Below are 25,419 nucleotides of genomic sequence, written 5' to 3'. Positions count from 1 at the left end.
CGCTTTTTATTCTGACTTTATTCACCATCTTACACCCACTGACGGCATCCTTTTATTCACTCATAATATTAATCCGCTGACGCATCGGGCTCCCTGCACGGCGGGAAGCCTGCTTCTCCCTCTCCCACTCCCCCTGCTTGTGTTCCTGCTCTCACTGTGTCTCTCTCTGTCAAATAAATAAATAAAATCTTTTAAAAAAATATTAATCCGCTGAGTGTGATGTTTTAACAGTAGGTTCTCTGGATTTTTCTAAATGGGGGTAGTGGACACGTTTGACTTTAAAAGAATATAAAAACATGTTCTTGGGTAAAGGTAGAACTTTTCCAGAAAGAAAGGAAAATTCCCCAAAGCCTGATAGGCATGGAGGAGGTTTGACAGGGGCAAAGTAATCGGGAAGCGCAGTGACGAGGACGCTGGGCTGTCACACGGCGGGACATGTGCGCGGCGGCGGAGCCCGGAGCCCGCACACCCTCCCTGCCTTGCGCACACGCCGCTGAGGAGAAGCCAAATGTCACTCTGTCCTCTTAGCATAATCGAGTCTCTCATTATGTCACGGAAGGGACAGGTGAGACATTACTTGCTGGGGAGGGGATTCTAACGTTCAGTGAAATGTCAGTGGCGTAGTTCAGGCAGATGAGGGGGTGCGTGAGGAGGCTGCCATTTCAATCCACAGTTAAGAGGCTCCCGAGCGGGCAGCTCCTGGGATGGGGCGTAGCTGCTCCCACTCTGCTCCCCGCTCACTTTGAGGAGTGCTCGGGGGGCCTTGCCTTCGCGCCGACGCAGCGATGGGGCGTGAGGGCCGCTGCGGGCCCCTGGCCTGCGTCACCCGACAGGGCAGGGACCTGGGGCAGGAGCAGGCCCTGTGGTCGCCGACGCTGGGCTCTGGTGGACCCCACGGCACAGAGGAGACCCCGTGACTTTCCAGAAGACAGAGTCTCCCGAAACCCAGAGCTGTGGTCAAGACGGAGCCGCCACGGACTTTGTTCTGGGCCTCGTTTGGGTGCTGAGGACACGCGCCCTGGGGGTCCGCGTCTCCTGTGTGAGAGGCTGGACAGACAGCCGGCCGGGACTCCGGAGCGGGAGCCCAGCTCTGCGGATGGCTGCCGGCCGCCTTTCCACTGCTCGTCTGAAAATGGGAACTACATTTACAAATGCAGTAACCAAAGATGGAGAGACATTTCCAGGAGTTTGCACGAAGATGTTAAGATGACTGTGTTCAGGAGCAGAGACCGGTGCACACACGGCTCGTTGACCCTCGTCATCTCAGATGCTCAGATGTCCCCTGGTGCCAAGGCGGGGACAGAGCCCAGAAGCTGCCACCCTGCCTTTCCCGCAGGCTTCTGTCTTTTCATCCCCATGGGCAGCCTTCCCTCAGACGGAGGAGCAGGGGCCCCTTTTCTCCCAGGAACGCAGGGTGCGGGGCACCGAGCCGCCCCTGTCGGTTGTCCGGGCCGTGCGCCCTCAGCATCCTGGCCTTTCCCCGGTGGCATCCACGCGGCCCAGTGTCTGGACCATCTTCTCTCTGGAATGACACTGTGAGCTCACCATCCTGACCGGTCTTCACAAGAGATGGCAAGGCCGCCACGTCCTAGAGCTGAGCACACACGTACCAACACATGTCCCTGCGAAGACACGTCATTGCTGTGAGCAGCTGTGCCCTCATCTGGAGGGCAGGTGTCACCTGGTCATCCCCGAGCTCTTCCCTGAATAAGCGCCGTGGGGGTGGGCGCTGCAGCCCGGGGTGGGCGGCGTGGAGAGCCGGCTGAGAAGGTGCGGACAAAGGCGCCGCCCGGGTCTCCTGGGCCTCACTTCTGCCACGACCTGCTGTGGGTCTTCCCGCCCCAAGCCTTCCTCGACACCAGCTGGGTGCCCTGCAGGTGAACTCTGACCCTGTCTACCTGGAGACGGCTCAGACCCCGCACGCAGGTCGAGGGCTCCGTGCCCGAGACCAGCCCCTCCCCGCTGGAGACACTAATCTCAAGTCCAGGCTGTCCCCACTGCTTGCATCCGACTGGCTATAGATCCGAGGTTCCCATGACCCCCTCCTCCAGCTGGATTAATTTGCTAGAGCGGCTCATGGAAAACATTTCATTTACTAGGTTACCAGTTTATAATAAAAGGATACAACGTGGGAACAGCCAGTTGGAAGAGATGCATGGGCGAGGTGTGGGGAGTGGGTGAGGAGCTTCCACGCCCTCTCCTGGGGGCCACTCTCCCCCAGGCTCCATGGGATCACCAACCGAGAAGCTCTCTGATCCCCCCTCCTTTTGGGTTTTCATGGAGGCTTCATCGTGTAGGCATGAGTGACAAAATCATTGGCTGTTGTTGTTGATGGATTCAACCCCCAGCCCCCACTCTCATCCCAAGAGGTGAGGGGGGGTGGGGGGGTTGAAATTTCCAACCCTCTAGTCACATGGCTGTTTCTCCTGGCCACCTGCCCCCATCCCTGTGGGCTGTCCCAAAGTCACCTCGTTGGCATGAAGGATTTGTGCTGCCAGTAACAAGAGACCCACCCCACCTTTCTCTCTCTGCGCTCACGTCTTAGGAAATCCCAAGGATTTTAGGAGCTCTGTGCCAGAAACAGTGACAAGACCAAATACGTACTTCTTACTGCAAATCGCACTATCCCAGGAGGGGAGGTGGGAGGGAGGTTTTTACCCTCTCCTCCATGAATCTGTGCCCCCTCACCCAGCCTGCCCTGTGCACCAGCCAGAGCCCCTGGGTGCTGCCGGGCCAGCCCTGCCTGAGACGGAGGAGGGGTGAGGACAGGGAGGGAAGAGCAAAGGGCACCCAGACCTGGGGGCAGACCCAGGGGATGTCGGGCTCTGTCCCCTTGGGCACGCGGAGGGAACAAATCAGGTGGAGAGGTGGGGGGCACCCAGCATGAGTCTTTGCATCCTCTGCTCCTGGAGCTACAATGTAGCCCTGTGTCCGCGGGTGCCCCTGGGACCCCATAGTGGCCAGCGCAGCCTCACTCGACAGGATCCAGATCTTCATCTATGAGGGCTGCTAAGTGTGGATGTTCTGTCCCAGACTTAAATAACTCTGATGTGCTAATTACATCCTCTGGGATACGGGGGCAGTTAAGAGAAGAGGGAATATGGCAGCTATCCAGATATTATGCAGCGTGATTAGAGAAGGCGAACGTATACATATTACTTAAAATGTGCATAAAATGATACGTAAAATTAATTTTGCATGTTACAGCTGGCTCCATCTAGTTGAAACCAACCGTAACAAGTGGACGGGCAGATTTCTCCTGGGGGGATCACGTTTATTTTCCCTGCCACCAGCTCTTTGGTTCAAATCCACAAGTGTCCCCGTGGCACCGGAACAGGGTTCTTTGTAACCTGGATGAAATGTGTGCCATGTTAATTGTTGTCACTTGGCTCTCTCCCTGGTAATAATCCCCTATTAAGTGCCTAATTAACTCCTCTCTTCCCTTCTCTGGAAGCTCAGTGATGGAGTCAGGGAGCAGTGATTGCTGCCCACACTGCAGGGTGGTTTTGGGTGCTGGCTCTTCCGGTGATTCAGGTGCTAGAGGGGTGTCTCTGGACTCAGCTCCGGGAGCTTACAGAGTTAGTGTGTCCCCGAAACAGGAGACTGACCCAGGATCTGGGGAGAACTGTGCCGAATATGTCCCCAGATGTGAAGTCTCTTGCTTGAGTTAACAGCAGTGCCTGGGGCCAGGAGGAATGTCCCTCGGGAAGTTAGTGAGAGAATGAACCGTGCCCGCCCGAGGGAGAAGATCTGGGGCCTTGCCGTGGGGCGACATGTTTTCGAGTGTCGAGGACGCGGGTTTCACCAGGGATAGGACAGACGGCCGCGGGGAGCAGCCCTTAGCCGTGGCGCTTGGCGCTCGAGCGAGCCGACTTCCCCTGACTGCTCTGGTCTGTGCTGACGAGATACCTGGTTTTCTTTGGAAACCAGGACACTGGGAGGAATTCAAGTGGGTCCCACAGGCTGTGCTGGGGGTCGGTCCCACCTGGGCAGCCCCCGCCTTATGCTTTCCAGTAGAGGAGGCCAGGAAGCCAGGGGTCCCTCTCACACCGGTCAGCCCAGCACTGGGGGCCGCTTCAGCGGAGTCCCTAATTCCCTGCTGCAAAGCTGCCCAGACCCACCTGCCAGACCTTTCTGTCCAGGCCTCCTGTCCAGACCCTTGCTTGCACCCAGCTGCCTGGGCCTTCTAGTCCAGACTCAGGTGCCCAAGCCCATCTGCCTAGACCCACCTGACCATAAGCCACCTGTCCAGACTTACTGCCCAAACTCACCTGAGGGCCCCACCCGCCCAGGCCCACCTGCCGAGACCCACCGGCCTCCCCTCAGCATAGTGTCAGGTCAGCACAAGATCGGTAAGTGGCAGCCTAGGGCCCAGAGTTGAACCCCATCTCTCTTAGGCCCCATGACACTGCATGACAGGACGTGGGTTTCCCCAGCCCAGGAGCAGTGGATATCTTCACTTGTCTTCAGCTTCTTATTCTCAAGTCCCCTCCCCGCTGCTGACCAGAACTTTCTCAGGACCTAGCACCCTGCCTGGGTCTTAGGAAAACCGGTGACTTACAGTGGACGACCTAGGAGGCCAGTTGCTCTGTGGGTAAGACAGCCTCCCAGAGCCAGGTGGGAGGGCCTGGGGGTGATCTGAGGCTGCTCCTCCCCATGGACTTCGGCCTGGGGCCAACTCTGCCCTCTCCCTGTGCCCACAGCCAGACAGACACCTCTCCAAGCCACCAGGCACCTGCATTTCCAAAGCTGCCAGCTCCTTAGTAATTCTCCCCTGAAATGGCCCAGCTGCTTGTGGGATGAGCTGACGTGCCCCAGGTCTGTGTCACATCCGCAAAGCCTGGTTAACCACCCCCTTCTCAATGAACATCTCACGTTGTTGCCTGGGTCCTCGAGCTACCGTAGCGATGGCAGGGCCGTGTTTGGTGGGATCAGGTCTTGGTTTTGAAAACCCAAAGTGCAGGTCTTCTAGGGAAGAGGGAGGCAGTGGGGGCAGGTGGGGGCAGGTGGGGGCAGGTGTCCCTGGCACCAACTGCTGTCTCACCTGCTGGAAAGTCTCCTGGAACACTTAGTCCTTCCTCCCCTTTGGGGTTTGTCCTGATCGGGGTCCCAGAAGGAGTGGATGCCTGTGTGTCCTGAAGGGGTGATTTCCAGGCAGAGGGGAGCAGGAAAGTGGGCGGGGCAGCTGTGGCCGAGCCTGGGGGCCCTGGACCATGGACCACACCCACCACTTCACCCCAAGTCAGGCAGCCCCAGGGAGGCATAGCCTCCAGGTGAGGTCAGGATGGGCTGAGCACAATTATCTAACAACATGCCACTATGAGCCCAAGGCTGCTGAGCTCAGGAGCTGGGCATGGGTGCACCTGCTGGTAAGGTGGGTCTGAGGGGAGGGACACCAACATGACCATGACTGGGGTCCTGGCACCAAACTGGAAATGAAGAGAAAAGAATAGAAAGTGGAATAGAAGCTGGGAGGGATATAGGAAACCATCTGGGAGTAGACCCTTGTCCATCAGCCTTTTAAAAATGAGGACACTGAGGCCGTGAATCCACAGGCTGGGGTAGTGCTCCCAGCTGAGTGCTCTCTCCCTCGAGGGCTCTAGAGGAGGGCACAGGTCAGTCAGCACTGGGGGCGGGGCTCTGGGCTGCTTGGGGGGGCGGTGGGGACAGGAGGCCCGGCTGCCAGGGGCCGCAGTGCCGTGAGGTCTGTTAGCTGTAGCAGGCCTGGCAGAAGTTGTTCTCCGCTCCACCAGGTGAGGTTGGGGCTCCGAGGAGACGCTATGTTGAGGGGGCTGATGGGAATGCAGGGAGCCAGGGATGCTTCCGCTCAGGCCAAGTGCCATCAGACACCATGAACAAGAGAACAAGACTGCTGCCTGGAGCTTCGGACTTGCAGCCAGAGGAGGCTCCTGAAGCCGACGTGTGGGGCCGCAGTTGGCTGCCGTGGGCACCACGAGCCTGACTGCCCGCAGTGGCACATAGGAAGAGGCGTGGGACCTGCGGTCCCCTCCTGCACGCTGCTGGCCTGCTTGCCTCTGACACGGCAGGAACCACCGTCCTGGGAAACCAGCTGCCCCAGAGTGCAGGCCGGCCAGTGGGGTGCCCAGACGAGGGCTGCATGTTGCCAGGAGCGCAGCCCCCAGGCAGGCCAGGCGCCCTCCGTCCCCAGAGCCAGGTTTGAGCGGGAAGGAGCCGCGTTGCTCTGACAGGGTTTATGGTCCCCGCAGGCCCAGGACCCTGTCTGGAGAGCCCCAGCAGCGGCTGAACTGTGCATAATTACAGCACGGCATGTTTACCTTCAGCCTGATACTCGATAACAACTTCCCATGCTGGACGAGTTGCACACTGCAAAGTCCCCCTCCGGCCCGCAGAGGTGAAGCATGACCCACCCGGGCACCCTGGGGCAGGGACAGGATCCGAACATCCTGGTTGCCAGCCCTCCCCTCGACTTCCAGCCCCAGCACGGGCCTGGGCAGCACCCCTGTGGGCCCAAGAGCCCCCCACCTCTAATAAAGACAGGGGCCCTGGTCCCCATGGGGGGGTGGGGGTAAGAATAATGCACATTTCCATTCCAACCCTTTCCTACACACAGGATGGAACTGAGGCCGCCTGGGCCACGGGAAGCTCCCAAGGTCACCTTAAGGTCAAGGACAGGCCTAGAGCTGAAGGAGATGTCAGCCAGGGGGCAGGTCACTGTCTTCTTCCACCTTCAATGGCTAGGCCAGCGGTGGCCAATGTGCGTGGGCCCAGTGCTTGGGGTTTGGGTCACAGCTGGCTGGAGGCGGGCCCTGATGCTGCTGCCCAGGACAGAGAAGGGCCATAGGTGAGCCCTGTTGACCAGTCTGCCACAAACCCAGAGGCTTCAACTGCACAAATTTAGCATCTCATAATTCTGGAGGTCAGACGTCCCACCTGGGTCTCATGGACTCAGATCCAGGTGTGGGTGGGCCATGTTCCTCCTGGAGGCTCCAGGGGAGCTCTGTTCCTTGCCTTTGCAGCTTCTGGAGCCTCTTGTCTTCCTTAGCCCTTCCTCCATCCCCAAGACCGGCAGTGTGGGGTCCTCCCGCCTCCCTCTCCCACCCCTGTGCATGTCTGACCATCTCTTTCCATGATGTCTCCTCCATCACTCGGACCCTCCTGCCTCCCTCTTCCCCCCAGACAATCTAGGATCATTTGCCATCTCAAGATATTAACTCAGTCACATCAGCAAAGCCTCCCTTGCTATGTGAGGTCACACATTCCCAGCTTCCAAGGATTAAGATGTGGACATGTTAGAGGCCTTCATTCTGCCTACCACACCCACGAACCTGGCCCGGCCGGCATACTGAGTCCGACAGACCATCTCAGCATCACTTCCAGGAAGGAGCCTGGTCTGTTCAGAGTCCTAGAACGTGGGGTTCAATCCCCGAGCCCTCTGCATGGCCCATAGGAAGTGTCTAGCTGGGTGAGTATGCAGATTCAGGTTAGAGGGATGTCCTGTGTGCAGAGCAGAGTGGCTACGGCTGGTCGGCTCCGTCCTGACGGCGGGTACCCCCGCACGGCTGGAGCAGCTGGTCATCAGGGCCCAAGGCAGGGCCCGGCAGGCAGCTCTCCGTCTGTTAGAGGTCCTCCCTTAGAGGAAAATCAATAGCCAGAGGGTCTCAGCACATGTGGGCTTTCCCGCTCAGTCCCACAACGTCTGGAGTCTGGGAACCCTGGGGCTGCGGGGCTCTGGGAGGCCACTGTGGGAAGCTGGGGCCCAGGGACGGGCAGGACTTGCCCAAGGGGAAACTTCCGGGAGCCCAGACCAGAAGCGGGCCTTGGTGCCAGCCCAGGGCTACTTCTCTGCGCCATCCCGGACCTACCATTGGGACAGAGCCGGAGGCCAGGCCGGTGGCCTTGAGTGGCCTTGTTCTTCGGGACACTGTGCAACTGGATCCAGGTTCCAGGGCGCAGGCCCTTGTAGACCCACTCACACTCCTTAGGAACAGATCATGGCCTTTCTTTTGTTTTTCTTCACTTCTTTTTAATCTTTTCTCCTCTCTGATGACCTTCCACAGAGACAGCGTCTTAGAATGGCATATTATTCTGTTTGGAGATTTTAGATTCCTATTTATGAAAACACAAAGCTTAATTCTTTGTTCTTCTACAAACAAACTGGAGAATGAGTGCCAGAGTTGCTAATCACAGTGGCCCGTTTAGTATCTCGGATGCGGGAGGGTATGGATTCCCACATGCCTCCAAGTCCCGTGAATCTGGCGTGTTTACCGGGAAGCCCCCTCCAAATGACGTGGTCCCCGGGTGGGCGGCCAGAGGTCCCCAGAGCCCAGGGTCTGAGTTGGAGTCGCATTCAAGCGGAGGTGGACTCGTGCCAGGAGGAGCTTGGCCCTTGGAGGGCCCTCTCCAGGGCCCTGGTCGAGCTGCTTGCTTTGCTCACCTCCACTGTCCCTACCGGGTAAAAGGACATCCGGAGAGTATCTACCTGTTAATCAAATGGGAAAATAGGAGAAGCTCTGTAAAGTCCCTTAAAAAGCCAGACAGGGTCATTATGATTTATAAGTTACATAAGTCACCTTTGCAAACGTGTGGATTTCGGGCACCAAGCGTTTCTTGGGTTAGGCCAGTGATTTCTTAACTGAATGTCTTCAAGGGGAACTGAGGTGAGCTTTCCACTCAAACAGGTGTGTGGTCTGGACGGGCGATGACCGGGTTTTCTTCTTCAACCCGACGATGCAGCTGTCCGTGTGGGAGAAGCCCATGGACCTGAAAAACCGCGGGGACCTCAACAGGATCATCGAGGACCCGCCCCACAAGCGCAAGCTGGAGGCGCCAACAGGTAATGAACAACCGGGCTGTTTGCACCCACTTTCATAAGTGTTTAAACTGTGTATTCCTAATGAACGGGAAGGGAAAGCATGTTTTTCCTGGTTATGCTGGAAATTGATTTTCAGAGACTTGTGTTCGCTATTTGAGAATTTAGTAGTTAAGGTTTTATGGCACTTTCTGCCGAAGACACTTTCTTCCAGGAGGCTGGCTAGGGCTTTCTTTTCGCATTTCGGGAAGTTGTTAACTCAGAGAAGGCTGTTTCGTCCCCTCAGCTTCTTGAAGCTTCCTGCATGGTCATTAGCCAACATTTAATTTTTATTCCAAATGTTTCATGAACTCCACTTGAGAGACCACATGCGCGCAAACGGTAGCATTTGTGTCGAAGCTTTGAACGGGACCCATCATCCATTGTTTATTCGAAGGGTGCTTGAATTTAAGGGAAAGGCCACGTGGGCCGAAGGACGCGCTCCTGCCGGAGGGACGGGCACTCGGCGGAGAGGTAGCTGTGTCTGAACACACCCGTGGAAATCCCGTTTCCCCAGAGTCAGAGAAGAACAGTTAGCCTTTCCAGCAAGGATCCTTTCCGATTAGATGTAATATATTTTATATTAGCTGCAGTGTTGGGAAAGCCCCACTCCCTGAGCACGTGGGTAAAAAGAGCGTTGGCTCTGGCACAGAAACTTAGAGTCAGGAGCTCCCTCCCAGCCTGAGATGCACACACGTGGCTGAGAGGCCAGGAAACTGGATCTTGACCCCTTAAAAGGGGGCTTTGTTTTATTTTTATGGGGTGTTTTATTGAGTTTGCAATGATGTTTTTTATTCCCATCATAGAGGGCCAACGCATGACAACATCCACCCACATTTTTAGCCAAATGCGGAGGCATTTAACTGGGACTTTAGAAAACGGTGCTATAAAAGTGTTCTTAACATTTTTAACAGTGCCGAGAGACTGGAAAATGCTGCTGTTCTAAAGATGGTGGCAGTCTGTTGAGATTGAGAGAGGCAGATTTAATGTGCTTATTTCACCTAGGATGACGAGACCTTCTCCAGAGAGCCTGAGTCAACCCATGTTGGGATGAGAAATGTTTTAGGTGCATATTTAATTGAATCTGTAAAAACTTAGCTGCATGCAGGGACAATAAGCATTGGGTTTGTGATTTTGTTTCCTCAAAATGGGATGTTTTGTTGAAGGGTTTGAAAACAAATCCTCATAGAAAACAATCTCCCAAGGTCCTGACTCACAGACAGCAGAACAGTGCACATACTGGGGCATCAGAAGACCCCCAATCTCATGAGACAGATCAAGGTGCAGTTGTCATAGCTGTGATTTGATTTGATTGATAAAAGACAAATAATGGAGGCAGTTTCCTTAGCTTGCATCGTAGATAATTGGGAGCTGTTTCTCCCTCTCTCCCTTCCTTCCTTCCTTCCTTCCCTCCCTCCCTCCCTCCCTCCCTCCCTCCCTCCCTCCCTTCCTTCCTTCCTTCCTTCCTTCCTTCCTTCCTTCCTTCCTCCCTCCCTCCCTCCCTCCCTCCCTTCCTTCCTCCCTCCCTCCCTCCCTCCCTTCCTTCCTCCCTTCCTTCCCTCTTTTTTCCCCAAAGCTTGGCAGGCACGAGAAAGGAACTCATTAACAGTCAGTGCCTGGCTGCCCTGTGGCTTCTCTCCTTTGGACCTAATGAAGCCAGGTCTAGGAGAGACAGAGAGGCGTCCGCAGAACTCCCCACTGAGTCACCTGCCATGTCAGCGCTTGTGAGGACTGCAGGTGGAGGACAGGGTGGAGGGTAAACTGAGGTATATGAAACATTTAAAGTTTATTTGCACAGAAACCAGGTTCCAAGGGGGCAGCCCCATATCTGATGCAGTTCGAGGTGGCTGGTGGGAGCCCAGAAGAGAGACACAGAGAAGGTGGGGCTGGCTGTAGCTTGGAGATTACTTGGCTCTGTGATTGACCGTCCTCAGCTTTTTGATTGATTCTGCAATGTGAGACATTTATGGACTTAGGTTTCGGTTTGCTTAAGTAGCCCTCCAAGGCATCAGAGCCCTGTTGGCCTAATGGCCTCCTTGTTTAATTTACGGCAGGATCTGAATTACCTGGGCCACAGATCAGCGTTCTATTTCACTCACTTTATACTAAAAAACAGTAGAGAATTGAGCCTGAAGTCTAACAAACACAAACACAACCAGAAATACCTGATTAATTTAGATTTGATATATCAAGATACTTGTTTTCCATTAACTTACTACAACGGCCCTAACTACTCTACCTAGATAGATATTATTAATAACATTACATGTAGTTACAAAACAAGTTTTAACTTGCTTCTTCTTGTAAAAAGAGGAAGAGATTTTCTTAAAACGTGGGTTTTTTTTTTAACCAGAATCTTAAAGATATGCAAATGACTTTAATTCTCAACTTCTTGTTGCAGGGTAGAATTGACATTTCAGTGAATAATTTCTAATTTTCTAAGATCCACCCACCCAAATTGTTTTGTTTGCAGCAAAACAATTAGGGCAGAAGGTGTTCCTGGAGGATTAATTAGCAATTAGTGGGCAGAGTTGATGACCTCCAGCCATCGGCAAGTGACATTTTTGCTTGGCTGTTTCATCCATCATGACTCATCAAACGATTTGACCCTAATTATTATGAGAACTGGCTCCAGGGGAGAGTGTTCTTGGTGGAGAATTTTGTTTTTCACATTTTGTTTAACTATGAGTCATTATGGATGTGAATATATTAATACCTGTTTCTAGTCTGAAATAGAACAATTAGGCATTCCAATTGATACCAGTTATTTTTCAAGAGGCAAATGAAATAAATGAATATTACAAAACAGCTGCTGCATGTTGGGCTCTCGGTTCTAGCTGTGTTTGTGTGCTAGGGACACACGGCTCGGGGGGGAGCTAATGCTGTTAGGCAGCTTCGTGGTATGGGATGCAGAACTGCCAGAAGTGCTGAGCCACTCATCACTCAACAGCTAAGGGAAAAGTCCCCTCTTTCATTCTGTTAGCGTTGCTGAGAGACTCAAAGGCCTGAATTATTTCCTAATTATCTTGCGGTGCCTCCAGATTTTTTACGGCTCTAGGACCTCTGCTGTTAGTCTGGAGTAAACACCCACCGAGCTGAAGGGAACCAGGAAGCAGGGGCCTGGGCCGGCGTTCAATCCCTGGCCCGACGTTTGGGGGCCTTGGTGGGCTCCTCGGCTGAGAGGACGTGGGTCCTCCAGCCTGTCGGACACTGCGCTCTTGGCCTGCATTTCTCTGCAGCAACGCCGCCCTCTGTCTCCGGCTCCGGGCAGGGGGAGCCCTGTGGGCTGAGAGCCACAGAGGTGGGAGGGGGAGAGACTCTGCGGGGGGAAAATGGGGGTACGGAGCCTGGTCGCTTACGCTCAGCTCACCAGGTGGGGGCTGCCTGTGAACGGCCCGGGGCTGCAGTAACCCATGAGCGTGGGCTCAGTGGCTGAACGCAAGCCCAGTTTGTCACGTTGCGTGAGTCCCAGTGGGGCTGGCGGATCCGTGTTTCCTGGCTGCCTGGCTTCTGTGGCTCTAGGCCCCTTGCTCCCCCTGCAGAGGCAGCGGGACCGCGTCCTCAAATCTTTCTGGGACTCCCCTGCCTTCCTCCTCCCCTTGGAAGGGTCCTTATGATTACACTGGGCTCACCTGGGTGACCCGGGACGCTCTCCCACCCCAAGGTCAGCTGCTTGGCCGCCTCGATCGCCCTGTGCTCTAGAACCTAATACCTTCACAGGCGCAGGCAGCCGGCGTGCCCATCTTCGGGGACTATCATTCTACAGCCCACCGGCTCTCTACCCACTTTAGAGAAGAGGGAGTTAAAGGAGATTGATTAATTAACTCGCCCAAGGTCACATTTCTATCAAGCGGGGGGTGGGGAGGGGGCAGGGGCGGGATTTACACCCAGGTAGGTCGGACTCCACATCCGAGGAGGGACAGCTTTACCAGGCTTCTTATGAGCTGCGAGCCTGTGATAAGAACGCTCTTTTGGAAAACGTTTTGCTCCCTGTACCTCCCACACCCACGGTCAGGTGCAGGCAGCCTGTCCTTTCAGCCACTTTGTCCCCCACCTGCCATAGAGGGCACGGACGTCACTTGGCTTCAGTTCCTCTGTAAACATTTTAGTCATTTATATTCAAGACAAATGTACATTGGTAATAATGTTCATTTTGCAAGTGGGATATAAAAGCATCCCTGTGAGTAAACACAGCTGTGACTTGTGAGAGCCTGGCTTTGCCAAGCTGGGTTTGCCCGGGGAGGGTACACGGGTCTCGGAGCCACAGTGGGACCAGGTGTCCGGGCTCAGCTGACAACGTCCCTGGCGACTTGGCCTCCGCCGCCCGAGGATGGGCATCACCGGTCCCAAGGATCAGGTGGAGGAGAGGCCCCCCATGCAGAATTCCCCCGTCCCTGCTGTTTGGGAGGGACCCTGACCCTCACACGGGACCCGCATCCCTCACCCGGTGGCCCCCAGCCTGTGCCCCCTGTTTGCACACTGACTGATCCAGGACGCTAGACCTGGCAGATGAGTGGAGACAGGCCATCCACTTAGAAAGTCGCCTGCGGGGAGCCTGATGAACTCCAGTGGAAGTTGCCAGGCGGCCGGGTTGGAAGGAAGGCCAGGCTCCTGGGCACCGCGGCTTCTTCACGATGCTCTGTGACCCTCAGCCCTCCCCTGCTGCAGCCCGGCGGCCTGGACGGCAGGGCGGAGGCCCCTCTGGGTTTCAGATACGCCACTGAATGAGCACTGATCCCGGGGCTGTGTCACGTCTGTGCCTTGGGGCCGCATGCAGCTGTGGACAGGGGAGGCTGGGAGAGCATTTTCCAAAGTGGTTTCCCCCAGAACCTAATGCTTCAAGCTGTCACCCCCTCTGTGGACCCAGGACTGAAGGAGGAGAAGGAGGGAAGAGGACAGCAGTCCCCTTCCAAACCAATCACTGCGTACTTGGGGGCTGGACTAACTAGCCCTGGGCTGGACCCCGGCCCCAGCAGTGAGCAGACGGCCCACGGGCAGTGACGGGCAGTGACAGCCATGTCGTGGGGCAGGAGGAGAGGCTGTGTGTGGACGGTGCAACGTGAGTCCCCAGACCAGTGGCCGGGGAGCTTCCTGAGGAGGATCCACTCACACTGCACCCCAGGAAACAGGGAGGGGGGCCCACCTGGGGGCCCCCATCTCCTGTGGGGGGCTCGGGGAGTGGGGAGGAGCCTGGGCAAGCTCACGGTGAACCTCAGGGGTGGGGGAGCACCATGAGTGCAGCCTTTCCAAGTGACCAGGAGGCTCGTCCCTCAGGGTGACTGACCCCTGGTTCCTGCCGGACTCTCTGGCCCAGCAACCTCTCCCGAGGCTTCTACTCTCTTTCTGGGGCCTCGTGCAACACTGCCCAGCTCCGCTCAGGCTCTGTCTCTGCCTGACTCTGTCATTCTGCACTTCTTTCATAGATTGAATATGACCTGCCGAGGAGCAAAGAACACAGAGACTGATTTTGGTGTCAGGAGGCCCCCAGCTAGTGGGGGTCGATGGGTCCACAGTGCAGGGTCCAGATCTACCTGTTCTAATTCCCTCATGTCCCCCAGTGCAGGCTGACACCCCCACCCATCTCTGCCACCTGCCCTGGGCCTGCAGAGGAGGGAGCAGGGAGGAGGGAGGAGGGCCACGTGGCGGGACACCTGCTGCCCAGGAACAGTGAGTTCTGAGCCAGGGAACAAGGCGTTTCCCTGTATTCTGTGGACTGTTCTAGCACACATCAAGCATCACGATTTCCAGCCGGTCAGTCAGAAGCAGGGGTACCTGCGTCCTGGGGGCCCCACGCGGTCTCCAGGAAGCTAGTGCCAGAGTCTAATTGAATTGTTGCACATCCAGTCCCAGTCGGTGTCCAGAGAATTGGAGACCCAGTTGTTGGTGCAGGAAAGCTGCCCCGAAAAACGAGGGAGCCCTGCTGCTTGTTATCCCATCCCAACGCCCATGACCATGCCCCCGGCTCTGCCGCCCCAGCTCTCCCACCTTGGGCCGGTTCTGACCCAGCCTAGGGGAGGAGAGGCTCCTGGGGGCTCTTGTCCAGGCAGGAGAGCACCCCCGCCTTGCCCCTCTGTTTGCCAGGGGCAGCCCCAGTGTTGGGGGTCTTCCTCTCTTCTGTGTCTCAGAAGGAACCAAGGCGCCTCTCCTTCCCATTGTCTCACAAACACCAGTGTTAAAGAGCGACAGGACAGACAACTTTACCTGAAGGCCTTGTCTGTTGCAAATGTCATGGAGTTTAGAAAGTTCCAAGAGGGCTGTCTGCAGGGTGAGGGGGAGAGAAGTCAGGTCAGAGGCGGAGGCGGAGTCCATGTGAGAGCCCAGTGTGCACGCGGGGGCAGAGGGGCCAGGATCCAGGCCTGGGTGTCATGTCCCGCGATGCCGGTGGGCGTGGAGACTGGGACAGGGAACGGGGGGTGTGAGGGTGGACCCAGGCTGAACGTGCAGGGCTGGGGTGCCTGTGGGGTCACTGAGGCAGAGAGGCCAGGAGGGGAGAGCTGGGCGGAGCGGGGGGGGAGCATGCCTCTTGGGCTGCAGGGGTCAGCGGCCTAGAAGGGAGCGATGGCCGGCGTCCCGCAGCGGCCGTGTGGGAAGAGCGTGTGGAGCGGGAAGAAGGCGAGCTTCGCCCCACATGAGCTCATTTCTCACAAACGTTCTTTCCTCTGCTTCTCAATGAGGAGGGGGGCTTCTGTCCCCTAGGGGGTGTTTGGCAGTTTCTGGACCTGGGACCTGCCCCTGCTGCTTCTAGCACCTGCTGAGCAGCCTCCGTCCAGCGCACAGGACGGCCCGAGTGTCACTGGGGCGTGAGGCCACCAATGCTCAGCCTTCCCTGAGCTGAGGTCCCGAATGCCCGCCCCCTCCCCCAAACACACACACCCTGTCCCACAAGGAGCCCACTCCGCTCCACGCCCATTTGGACAGGGTCCATGTCTGTGGGGCCGCCTTTCTGGGCAAGTGTCTTCCAGGGGGTGCTGTCCTGCCAGCCGGGCCGAGGGCATGTGGCGTGGACAGGCCTGTGGCCCATTCTTGGTCCCGTTCAGGTCCCCCTGGGTCCCGGGATGGTGGAGTGCACACGGCGTGGCGTGGGTGGCCGCGGGTGGGCTGGGGCAGCCGGGAGCTTCCAGAACCTGACTCTCCCATCTTGCTGCCAGCCCCACACTGAACACTGAAGCAAACTAGGAATTGACTGGATTGGAGGCTTCGCTGGGTTCCAAACAGTGCATCTTTGAGGCGGTGGGCCGTGTTCTCCTGGCAGAGCCTCCTCAGGAAGGGCGGGGCGGGGCTTAGGCAGCCAAGTGGGCAGGGGACACGGGGACCTGGGGATGCGCCACAGAGCCCAGCCCCCTGCACCTCTGCCCGCCTGGGACAGGAGCACGAGAGGGGGTCTCTGGGACATGATGGATACAGAGTGAGAAGCAAGGCAAGAAAGCATTGTGATGCCAGGGAACGTCTGGAAATCATTCATGTGTCAGGACTGAAATAATAATGCTCTAGAACCATGTTGATCCTCATTTTTCCTCTCTCCCTTTTGGAGACAAATATGAAACACTGAAGCACCTTTTTACTTTTTCATTTCAAAAGCTCATCAAATATTTATAAGGCCAGCCTCCTCAGGATGGAAATAGGGGACCTGTCTTCAAAATCAATTTGGGTTTTTGAAGTAGACATGTAGTCAGGAATGAAGTGCGTGCCGCATGCAGGGGAGGGGTGATGCTTCCTGGAGGCAGACAAAGGAGGGAACCACGGTCTCTTGGTCCACTTGCAAGAACGTGAGGGCACACGTGACATAGAAGGGCTCATCCAGGGCCTGCATCCCCACGTGCCCGGGGAGGGGTTGGGAGATGCCATCCGTTGATTCTCCATCCTCTGGCTTTGCTGGATGATCTAGCAGCCTCTAAATGCCTTCTCTGCACAGAAGAAAATCAGATTTCTCTTCCGCTGGAACTTACAAGGAGTACTGGTTCCAGGGGTTGATCTCTGTGTTCCCAATTCCCAGATGACTCTGCTTGAAAGTGAGTGCATCTCAGTGGTTTGCCAGAGTGATGGGAGCTGACATTCCAACCTTATTAACCCGATTTTCTTCCAGCCGACCACAGTGATGGGTCACAGTCTGAGGATGGCAGGGGAGACCGGAACCTGAGGACCAAGAGGAACAGGTAGGTGACAAGGCCTTTTGCTCTCGCGTCTTTCCTTCGCAGACAATTAGGCGGTGTAGAAAGAAAAAGGATTGTTTTGACTCTAGTGACTGAGTAAAGAGCAGATGCAACCAGTAAGCAGAGGGTGGGAGGTCTCAGGTCCCGTCTCAGTGACTGCTCTGGGCGCCCCATGCCTCAGTGGGCAGGTGTCTCGGTGGCTCCAGGCACTGTGGACACTGGACAGCGTCTGGCCCTCCCCGGGGCCCACGTGCTCTGCCCGGCCTGGGCTCCAGAGCCCTGAAGGCATGCACGGAGCCACCAGGGTGCCAGGTGTTGGGCGAGGGCATGGGTGTGCGTGGCCAGCAGCTCTTGGCTTGGAGTTGGGTGCCTCCTGCTTGCCTTGTGGTGTTGGGCAAAGTAATTCGCCCTGGCCTCAGATTTCCCGTCTGCACGAGATTGCGGGAGCTCCCAATGGCAGCTTGAGGTGACAAGTGACGGGGGCGGGGGGGCGCTGCGTGACTGCGGTCACACTCCGTGTGTGCACAGCTCTCCATGCTCGTCGCCCTCTGGCTGTGGCGGCAGCACCCGTGGCCGGGAGACCCGCCGTGAGCCCCTCCTGCCGGCCCCGGTCTGTGGCTCCTTTCCTTCTGAGTCCCACACAAAGGGGTGCAATTCGGGGTCTGTATGTCTGAGCTCCCTGGAAGGCGGGCAGAAGGCATGGCGGGGTTGGTGGGCCGCCGTCTTTGGCAGAGAAGGCGGGGGATCTAAAAGGCCACCCATGAAGAGAGAGTCAGGGGCCACTTCCTGAGCTCAGGTGGTGCCGGACGTCCGGCCAGAGCCTGGTGCTCAACGTGGCCCAGCGGGCACACCCAGCCGCGACCTGCCACCCGCACAGCTGTCCTCTCACAGGATGGCCTAGGCCTGCAGCGGGGAGCCAGCTGCCCATGTCAGGGGTCAGCGCTGTGGGCATGTGGGCACCTGGGTGGCGCAGTCAGTGAAGCGTCCGACTCTTGGTTTCGGCTCAGGCCGTGATCTCCGGGTCCTGGGATCGAGCACGGTTCAGGCCCCACACTGAGCGGGGAGTCTGCTTGAGATTCTCCCTCTGCCCCTGCCCCTGCCCGCGCGTGTGCGCTCTCTCTCAGCTAAATAAATAAATCTTGTAAAAAAAGGTGCCCTAGAGCCCAGAGCACATTCAGGAGGCAGGCGGTGCCGCCGGAGCCCGCCCCCTGCTCTGCTCAGGTCGAACAGAGCCTCGCACTGCAAGTCATTCTGGAAGTCAGGAGATTCACGGGACCCTGTGAGGGCAGACACGGCGCACGGAAGGCCGATGGTCGGTTGGCGGGCTGTGAGGGCGAGCGAGACCAGGGGGACAGCGGCGGCTCAGATTCCAGTGCCAACTTCTAAAAACTGGTGTTTGTATAAATAGCATCACAAATGGAAAGTGTGATCATCGTGAAGAAAAATCATGCTCTGTATATCTGAGAAAAACAGACTTCACATCATTGATTTATGATGGTTTCTGGTTAAAACCATCACCCGGTCTCCATTTTTACGCCCCCTGATTATTCTTTTGTTTTTAAGGATTTTATTTTTAAATCATCTCTGTGCCCAACATGGGGCTCACGACCCCGAGATCAAGAGTGGCACACTCCGCCGACTGAGCCAGCCAGGCGTCCCTATGTCACCCAATTATTCTTTAAGCTTATGTTGTATGAAGTCTGAAAAATACAGTTTCAATATTATTTCTACCAAAAAAAAAATCATTTCTTAGAAGAAGTGGTACCTGTCTGCAGGAAGGGAGAAAAATGCCACCTTGCCTCAGAGCCTGTCCATCCTGGTGTCCTCCGCCCTTACGGGGGCTTCCTGGCAGCAGAGGGGAGTGAGGGAGAGAGCAGGCACTGGGCCGTGGGACCTGACCCCTGACCCCCAGTTGGGATGGGACTCTTCTCTGTGACAGACGGATGAGGTTGGAGGCCCAAACCTGCAGCGTTCTCCCTGAGTGGCTTCAGGTCCCTTCATTTCGATGCCGCTGGGCCTTTCCCTACCATGCACCCCCTCAAAAAATCATTCCATTGACCACGGCCCGGGTATATTGTAATTTTAACTGATAACAAACAGACACCACAGAACTTTCCAGAAACAGTTCTGGGAAGGGTGAGCACTGTCCTCCCCAAGACAGGGAGCTGTCCCGGTGCAGGGAGGGGGGTCTCCTTCCTGGGGCAATGGGGACCCAGGCTGCAGTTGGCATGAGGGTCCCTGTGGTGCTGGAGTGAGGAGCCCCCCGCCACCAATCTCCCGCCTTCTCTTTAGAAAGTCACTTTTGGGCCTCAAAGGACACTTGCATGCACCCAGAGGATGGGTGCTGAGTGCCTTCGATGGGCCCATGGGCTCCAGGAAAGGGAGTAAAGAGTCGTGTCTTTATGTTCAGAGCACGGGTCTTGGCCAAGCAGGTCTCTGTCAGTCTTTGGCTAAATGCATGTAGAATCTTGAAATCAAGACGCCCTTCCTGAGACACCAGAAGTGCGGAAATCCAGCCACTATGGGATGATGTTGAACTCGTGTTGGAGGGGAGGCTGGATAGGATCCAGAGTAGCTGGGCCATCTGCCTGCACAACCCGATTTCACTCATTTTCCCGAGGGACTGGCCTTGAATTCTGATCAGTTGGCCTTTAAGAAATGTCAGAACGGGGCGCCTGGGTGGCTCAGTTGGTTAAGCGACTGCCTTCGGCTCAGGTCATGATCCTGGAGTCCCGGGATCGAGTCCCGCATCGGGCTCCCTGCTCGGCGAGGAGCCTGCTTCTCCCTCTGACCCTTCCCCCCTCATGTGCTCTCTCTCTCTCTCATTCTCTCTGTCTCAAATAAATAAATAAAATCTTTAAAAAAAAAAAAAAAAGAAATGTCAGAACGTTAATTTCGCTGTTAATCATCTGAGGGATTTCCGTGATTAAACAGCAGCTTTGGAGCAGACACAGAGGATTTGGGCAGAGCCGCCCTGCTTTCCACCTGCCCAGTCCGTCCCGAGCTGTGGGCCCCGCTGTCGGGGAGGCTCTGTTCTCCCACGGAGCCCTTGGAGGAAATGCTCCCTCTGCTTAGTGATGTAGCTGGACTGGGGATCTAGAATGTTCCACCCGTCCTGCTCATTCATTTCTGAGCTGTGCACATAAACCACCTGTTCTCTTCGGAAGCCTCACCCCCATGCTGTTTTTGCAAATGCCCCCCACAGCTGGATCGGCGTGTCCCTTGCTCAGAGCAGATCGCCCCTGGCGGTCAGCCCACCAGCATCAGCTCTGCATTGTCTGTCTTCCAGAAAGTTATTGTCAATAAGTTCAGGCTCTTCTCAAACTCCTAACTGCTTTTGTGTGTTTTTAATTAGTGGGTTCTGGCATATATAGTAAGAGAACAGGCCTCCAGAGGATGGGCTGTAATCAGTCTCTTTTGATCCACCTTTTTTGTATAAATAATAGAATTTTTCCTCATCAAGAAGCCTGTGAAATCTTCCTACAATGTGCAACTCACTAGCAGCCATGTTGGAGAAGAAGGAATAAGCCACATGCTCACTTTGAACGTCACTTCCTACTCCTGCATCTCTCTCGAACCCTCGCACAATTCATATACATTGTGCACGCTCTTTCACAGATGGAATTAAATCAATTGATCAAATAACTCAGGTCTGAATGATACTTTTCCTGGAATTCCCTGGGAAGAGAAATATGTCACAATTACTAATTTTAAACGACCCGGTGAGTGCCGTGTCAAGTAGCTTGTTATTTACTATCTAATGGAATGCATTCCTGATACACGATCCTACATTTTCCCTGGGACCAGAAAATTGATTGCTTCTCCCCGTGTTTGTGCGGTGCCCAGAGGTTCTGCCAGTTTCTGACATGTAGTCTTTTCTTATTTCAGACCTACTTTTCAAATGTGCAGTCTATTTTAAGAACTTAGGATTTATTTCAAATAATTGAACTGAACTATTTTAGGGATTCAGCAAAAGTGAGGCATTTAGTTTAAAACTCAGAATGAAATTATCTGCAAAACACATCAGAGAAGAAATTGCCCACGACGCATGTGGCCTCTAGCCCTTCCACGAGGCACCAGTCTTGGCCAGTGGATAGGCTGGGAGATTCCTCCTACGTAATGGCACCCTGGAGCACGAGAGGGTGGCCTTGCTCCTTCCGTGATGACTGGCCCCACGGGGTTGGCATCGACTTCTTGTCCTGTGGGCCACCAAAAGAATGTCTTGGCTTGGAATATTGGTTATTTCTAAGTTTGTAGATTTTGTAGTTTGTGAGTTTGGGGGATGCCCGGTCGATAGCTTTGGATGTAAGTGATGATGTTGACCTTATACCATAAAATCTTCATGTCAAGTAGGGTGTTTTCTTGGGGTCGGATGCAGTTTGGGCTGGAGTCCTATGAGAGCATAGAATCAGCAGGAAGTACCTTGTGATTATTCTGCTTACCCCAAATATGGCCTGAATATTCTCTTGACAAACCATGGAGGCCAAGGCACACTCTGGGCAGGTCCTCTGGACAAGGCTGGGTCATGGGGTTGTGATCTGTCCACCTGCAGTTCTGTGCTTCACCTGGGGGCCACCTAGGGCTGGGAGAATCCATCTAGAATAAAAACAACATTACCATCCAGAAGACAAAAAAAAAAACCCAAAAACCTGATTTAAAGTCTGGAGGTTTTGAGGACACTACCCAGGGACTGTCCCCAAGTTGAGCCCACATAGAAAGAGCCAGCTATGGAAGGTGGAGGGAAACACTCTTTCTGCAGCCAGGAAGCTGCTGATCTCAGGCGCAAAGGCAAGTGATGGTCAGTGAATGTGGGCAGCGGGGAGGGCAACACACCATGGAGTCAAGCTGGAGCGAGCTCCGTTCACTTCCATACACATGGTTTCTAGAATCCCAGAAAAATTAGCTGTCGAGAAGGTAAGAGCATTGCTTCTTTGAAATGCTAGAAAATAATGCTAGAAAACAGGTGGACTTTAAAATAAACTTGCTATAAAATTATATCTTTAATTTGACCCTATAGAATGATAACGTTCTGCTATCAGCGTGGGAGTCTCACATTCTCCAGGGGCCTTCGTAACAGAGGACGGCGCATGGTCTCTTGGACGTGCGTGGCAAACAAGTCATTAACACCCACTTGCCTTCTACGTTATTCTTTTTACATAACTCATGATTTGGGTTGATCGGTGGGTTCTGTATAGAAACCTGTGGTTTTGTAAACAGTACTGAGTCTGTGCCCATGTCCTGAGGACATCCTACACCGCTTTCCCGGGTGACAGCTGCCTTTGGGATTGAGCGTGCAAGCCTCAATTGTGACGGGATTCCAGTTTGTCTTTTTTAACAAAAACACAGATATTCCTGCCATTTATTTGCTGTTCAAAAAGATTTATACGTGCATGTATTTCTGAAAGGGGAGACCAGATGCCAGCATTCGCAAGGAGCCCCGTGCAGCAAGCCGGGCAGCCCACCGACGCCGTGGACACTGCCCTTGGCCTTTGGGTGGGCAAGCAGAGTCCTCTGGGCAGCATCCACATGGCCAGGACTCACATGGAGATGCATCTGAAATCTGGCCTGCGGGGGGCCAGTCCAAGTCGGTTCCAGAGCCCTCACCCCCCAAAGTTCCCTCGCCGGTTCTTCGTCGGACCTCTCAGCCTACCCTTCCTTCATGGGACTCTGCCCCTAGAAGGTGCTTGGCACCCAGGCGTCATCACTTACTGTCATGCAGCAGGGGTGCAGGAGGGCTGGCAGGGGTCAGGGGGTCCCCGGGGACCACGTATGCTGGCAGCAGGCTCGGGAACTCTGGGATGAAACTGTGGTGTCCAGCCGTGGTGTCCGTGATGATCTGTCTTCCCTCGTGTGGGGGAGGAACCTGTCGCAGACTCTTCTTCCACAAGGGGTCCATTCATACCCTCAAGAGCCGGCCCAAATGCAGTATGTGCAGGGGACCCTGGGGCCTTCCCAGCCTCCTGCGATGAAGTCCAATGTGGTGCCCACCATAGGCAGGCCAGGAGGCCACACTCCCAAGTGGAAAGATAAGCTAAGTTCTGGCCCACTAATCCATCAAATACTAAGCACTTGCTGTATGCAGTGCACTGTGTGCCCAGGCCCTGCAGTGTGGTCCAGGCCATCCACTTCTGGGAGCTTCCCATGGCCCCGTCTCTCTGATGGGATGGAAACTTTCTGGGACAGTGTGAGTCCCACATCTCCCGCCAAGTGATCGTGCAGAGGAAGCCTTGGGCCTTCTGTGAAAGGCCATGGCCCTGGGAAGGCAGACAGAGCAGATGGAGGGACAAACAGGGGGCCATGGCCCCAGATTATAACCCATCCCTGGCTCTCCTCCATGGATCACCCTCTCTTTTGGGCACACGTTGAGCAAACATCAACTGCCACCCACCGTGTGGGGCGCCGGGGACACATAGCTGGTTGCATGTCATTTCCTGTCTCTGGTGGCTCTAGCCCCAGAGAAGGGAGTGTTGACCCCATGTCAGACGGTCCCAGCATCCTGGACCTGCGATGTGGCATGGCTGGACAGACTGCAGTTTCTCCTTGCCTTGGGGCACTCAGGGGCAGCTTGCTGGGGAGGAATGTCTCCATCCCTGTCCATTGTCCCTGTGTCACCACTGTCCCCAGCCTTTGAGCCCTGCACGTGCAGTACTGGTTTCTGTGCTAAAGCCCCCGGGCCGACGATGAACCACGACTGAGCTGCAGCCCCTCCCCTTGGCACGGGGATGGGCACCGTAACTGGTTCTGGGCCCTCCGTGGGCATCTGGCCTCTCCTGGGCTCTCTATGTTGTTTGATCTGAGTTCCTGCCCTGGAGGGGAGGGCCCGGCATCGGGTGTCACACAGCCCCATCCACACCAGAGCTGAGGCCCGTCTGTGTCGCCTTCGTGAGAAAGCAGTGCGGGGATTCCCTATGAGGTCACGTGAACATCAGGCCATTAGGGAGGCGAAGTGTATGTTGAGTTTTAAACAAGAGGATTTTTAAAAGATATTCATTTATTTGAGACCAGGAGAGAGCAAGAACAGGGGTGGGGGGAAGCAGGCTCCCCGCTGAACAGGGATCCCGACATGGGGCTCCATCCCAGGAGCCCGGGATCATGACCTGACCAGAAGGCAGACACTTCACCGACTGAGCCACCCAGACGCCCCTTAAACAAGATTCTTTTGACAGGCTTCCCCAGGGAGTGGAAGACAAAGCCACAAAGAGGGGGCTGGAGGAGACGTGTCCTTCTCTCCCTCCACCACTACGAGCCCCCAGGCCAGGACAGGCCAAGAGAAGGCAGGGGCCTGTCCTACCCGGGGCCCCGGGGTGCTGCCCTCTGCGCAGAGGGCTGTCGGCCACCTGCTCTGCAGGGAGCGGAGGACTGAACTGTCCCTGGCGATGCTCTTTGATTTGAGAAGACAGTTTAAGTCGGAAATTTGCTGTCAATCTCTTTTGTACTCAAACAGCTTCACCAGTAAGGATACGGGAGGAGGTCCACAAGCAATATATACACTGGGGTCTGAGCGAGTGTATATACCTGAGTCAGCCCTTACCTCTTCCCCTCTCCTGCCCTGCATTGGAGAAGTGGGGTCTTCTATTTCCGTGTAGCCTCTCAACTGATAGTGCTGGGGGGTGGGGGAGAGGGAAGAAGCGGGGAGGGAGGAGGCATGCGGGAGAGAGGGACGGGAGAAGGAGGAGGAGGAGAAGAGGGATGGGAGGAGGGCTGGAGGAGAGGAAGGGTAGAGAGCGGGAGGAGGGAGGGATATAGGAAAGGAATGGGGAGAGGAAGGAGGGAGGCCTCAGAAGTGCTGAGAAACGCCCCCTCGTAAGCACCTGCCATGAGAACGGTGCGGTGTTCTGAATCTCTCCATCTCTCTCCCCTCCTCTCCAGGGAAGATTCGGGAGGTAGGGAGAGGCATCTGTGCTTCTGAGAGGTGACCTGTGGGGGCAGGGCAGAGTCTGGTGCCCTGGGTTCCCTTGGCCTCAGATAAACGTTTGGCGTCCAAAAAGGAAACTAGCAACCAGTGTGCTGTGCCTAGAATCCGTTTGCACTAAGTGTGAGTCTAGTGAATTTTACCACATCATCTGCTGCCCTGTGCACATGGGCAGAATCAGAAAACCCCGTGCTTGACCTCGCACCCCTGGGCAGGTCCACGTGTGCACCTGCTCATGCACCATTCCCGATTCAGCTGGACAAGCTCAGCAGTGGTCAGAGGGCTGAGGCGAGGGGCAGAATGGGGGAGAACAGCCCTTCTGCCCCAGGTAGGCGGTGGCCACCATAATGTCTCCCAAGGATGGGAGACGGGAGCCAGGGAGCATGCTGTCCCCCAGAGTGAAGGGACCCCAGCGCCGTGGCCCAGACTTGGGGACCCCCGCTCTGGAGGACAGGCTGGACAAGACCAAGCCCCTTTCAACTGACGCACTTGAACCGAAAAATTTCCCCAAGCAGGTGCGAACCTGG

The 25,419-nt window shown here is 55.6% G+C and overlaps 1 protein-coding gene across 1 annotated transcript in view; it reads left to right on the top strand.

Moving 5' to 3' along the window:
* The window catches only part of TCERG1L (transcription elongation regulator 1 like), a 173,630-nt gene that overhangs the window by 126,427 nt on the left and 21,784 nt on the right, over nt 1-25,419 (top strand). The window contains exons 7-8 of the mRNA XM_035020981.1: nt 8,661-8,815; nt 16,914-16,983. Of these exons, the coding sequence (XP_034876872.1) occupies nt 8,661-8,815; nt 16,914-16,983 (225 nt within the window). The remainder of the gene's footprint in view (nt 1-8,660; nt 8,816-16,913; nt 16,984-25,419) is intronic.

This window comes from Mirounga leonina, unplaced genomic scaffold (genome assembly GCF_011800145.1).
Source record: "Mirounga leonina isolate KUSES-001 unplaced genomic scaffold, KU_Mleo_1.0 Mir_114, whole genome shotgun sequence".
Classification (NCBI taxonomy): domain Eukaryota; kingdom Metazoa; phylum Chordata; class Mammalia; order Carnivora; family Phocidae; genus Mirounga; species Mirounga leonina.
The sequence above is the reverse complement of the archived record's forward strand: the minus strand, read 5'-3'. Positions and strand labels throughout refer to the sequence as shown.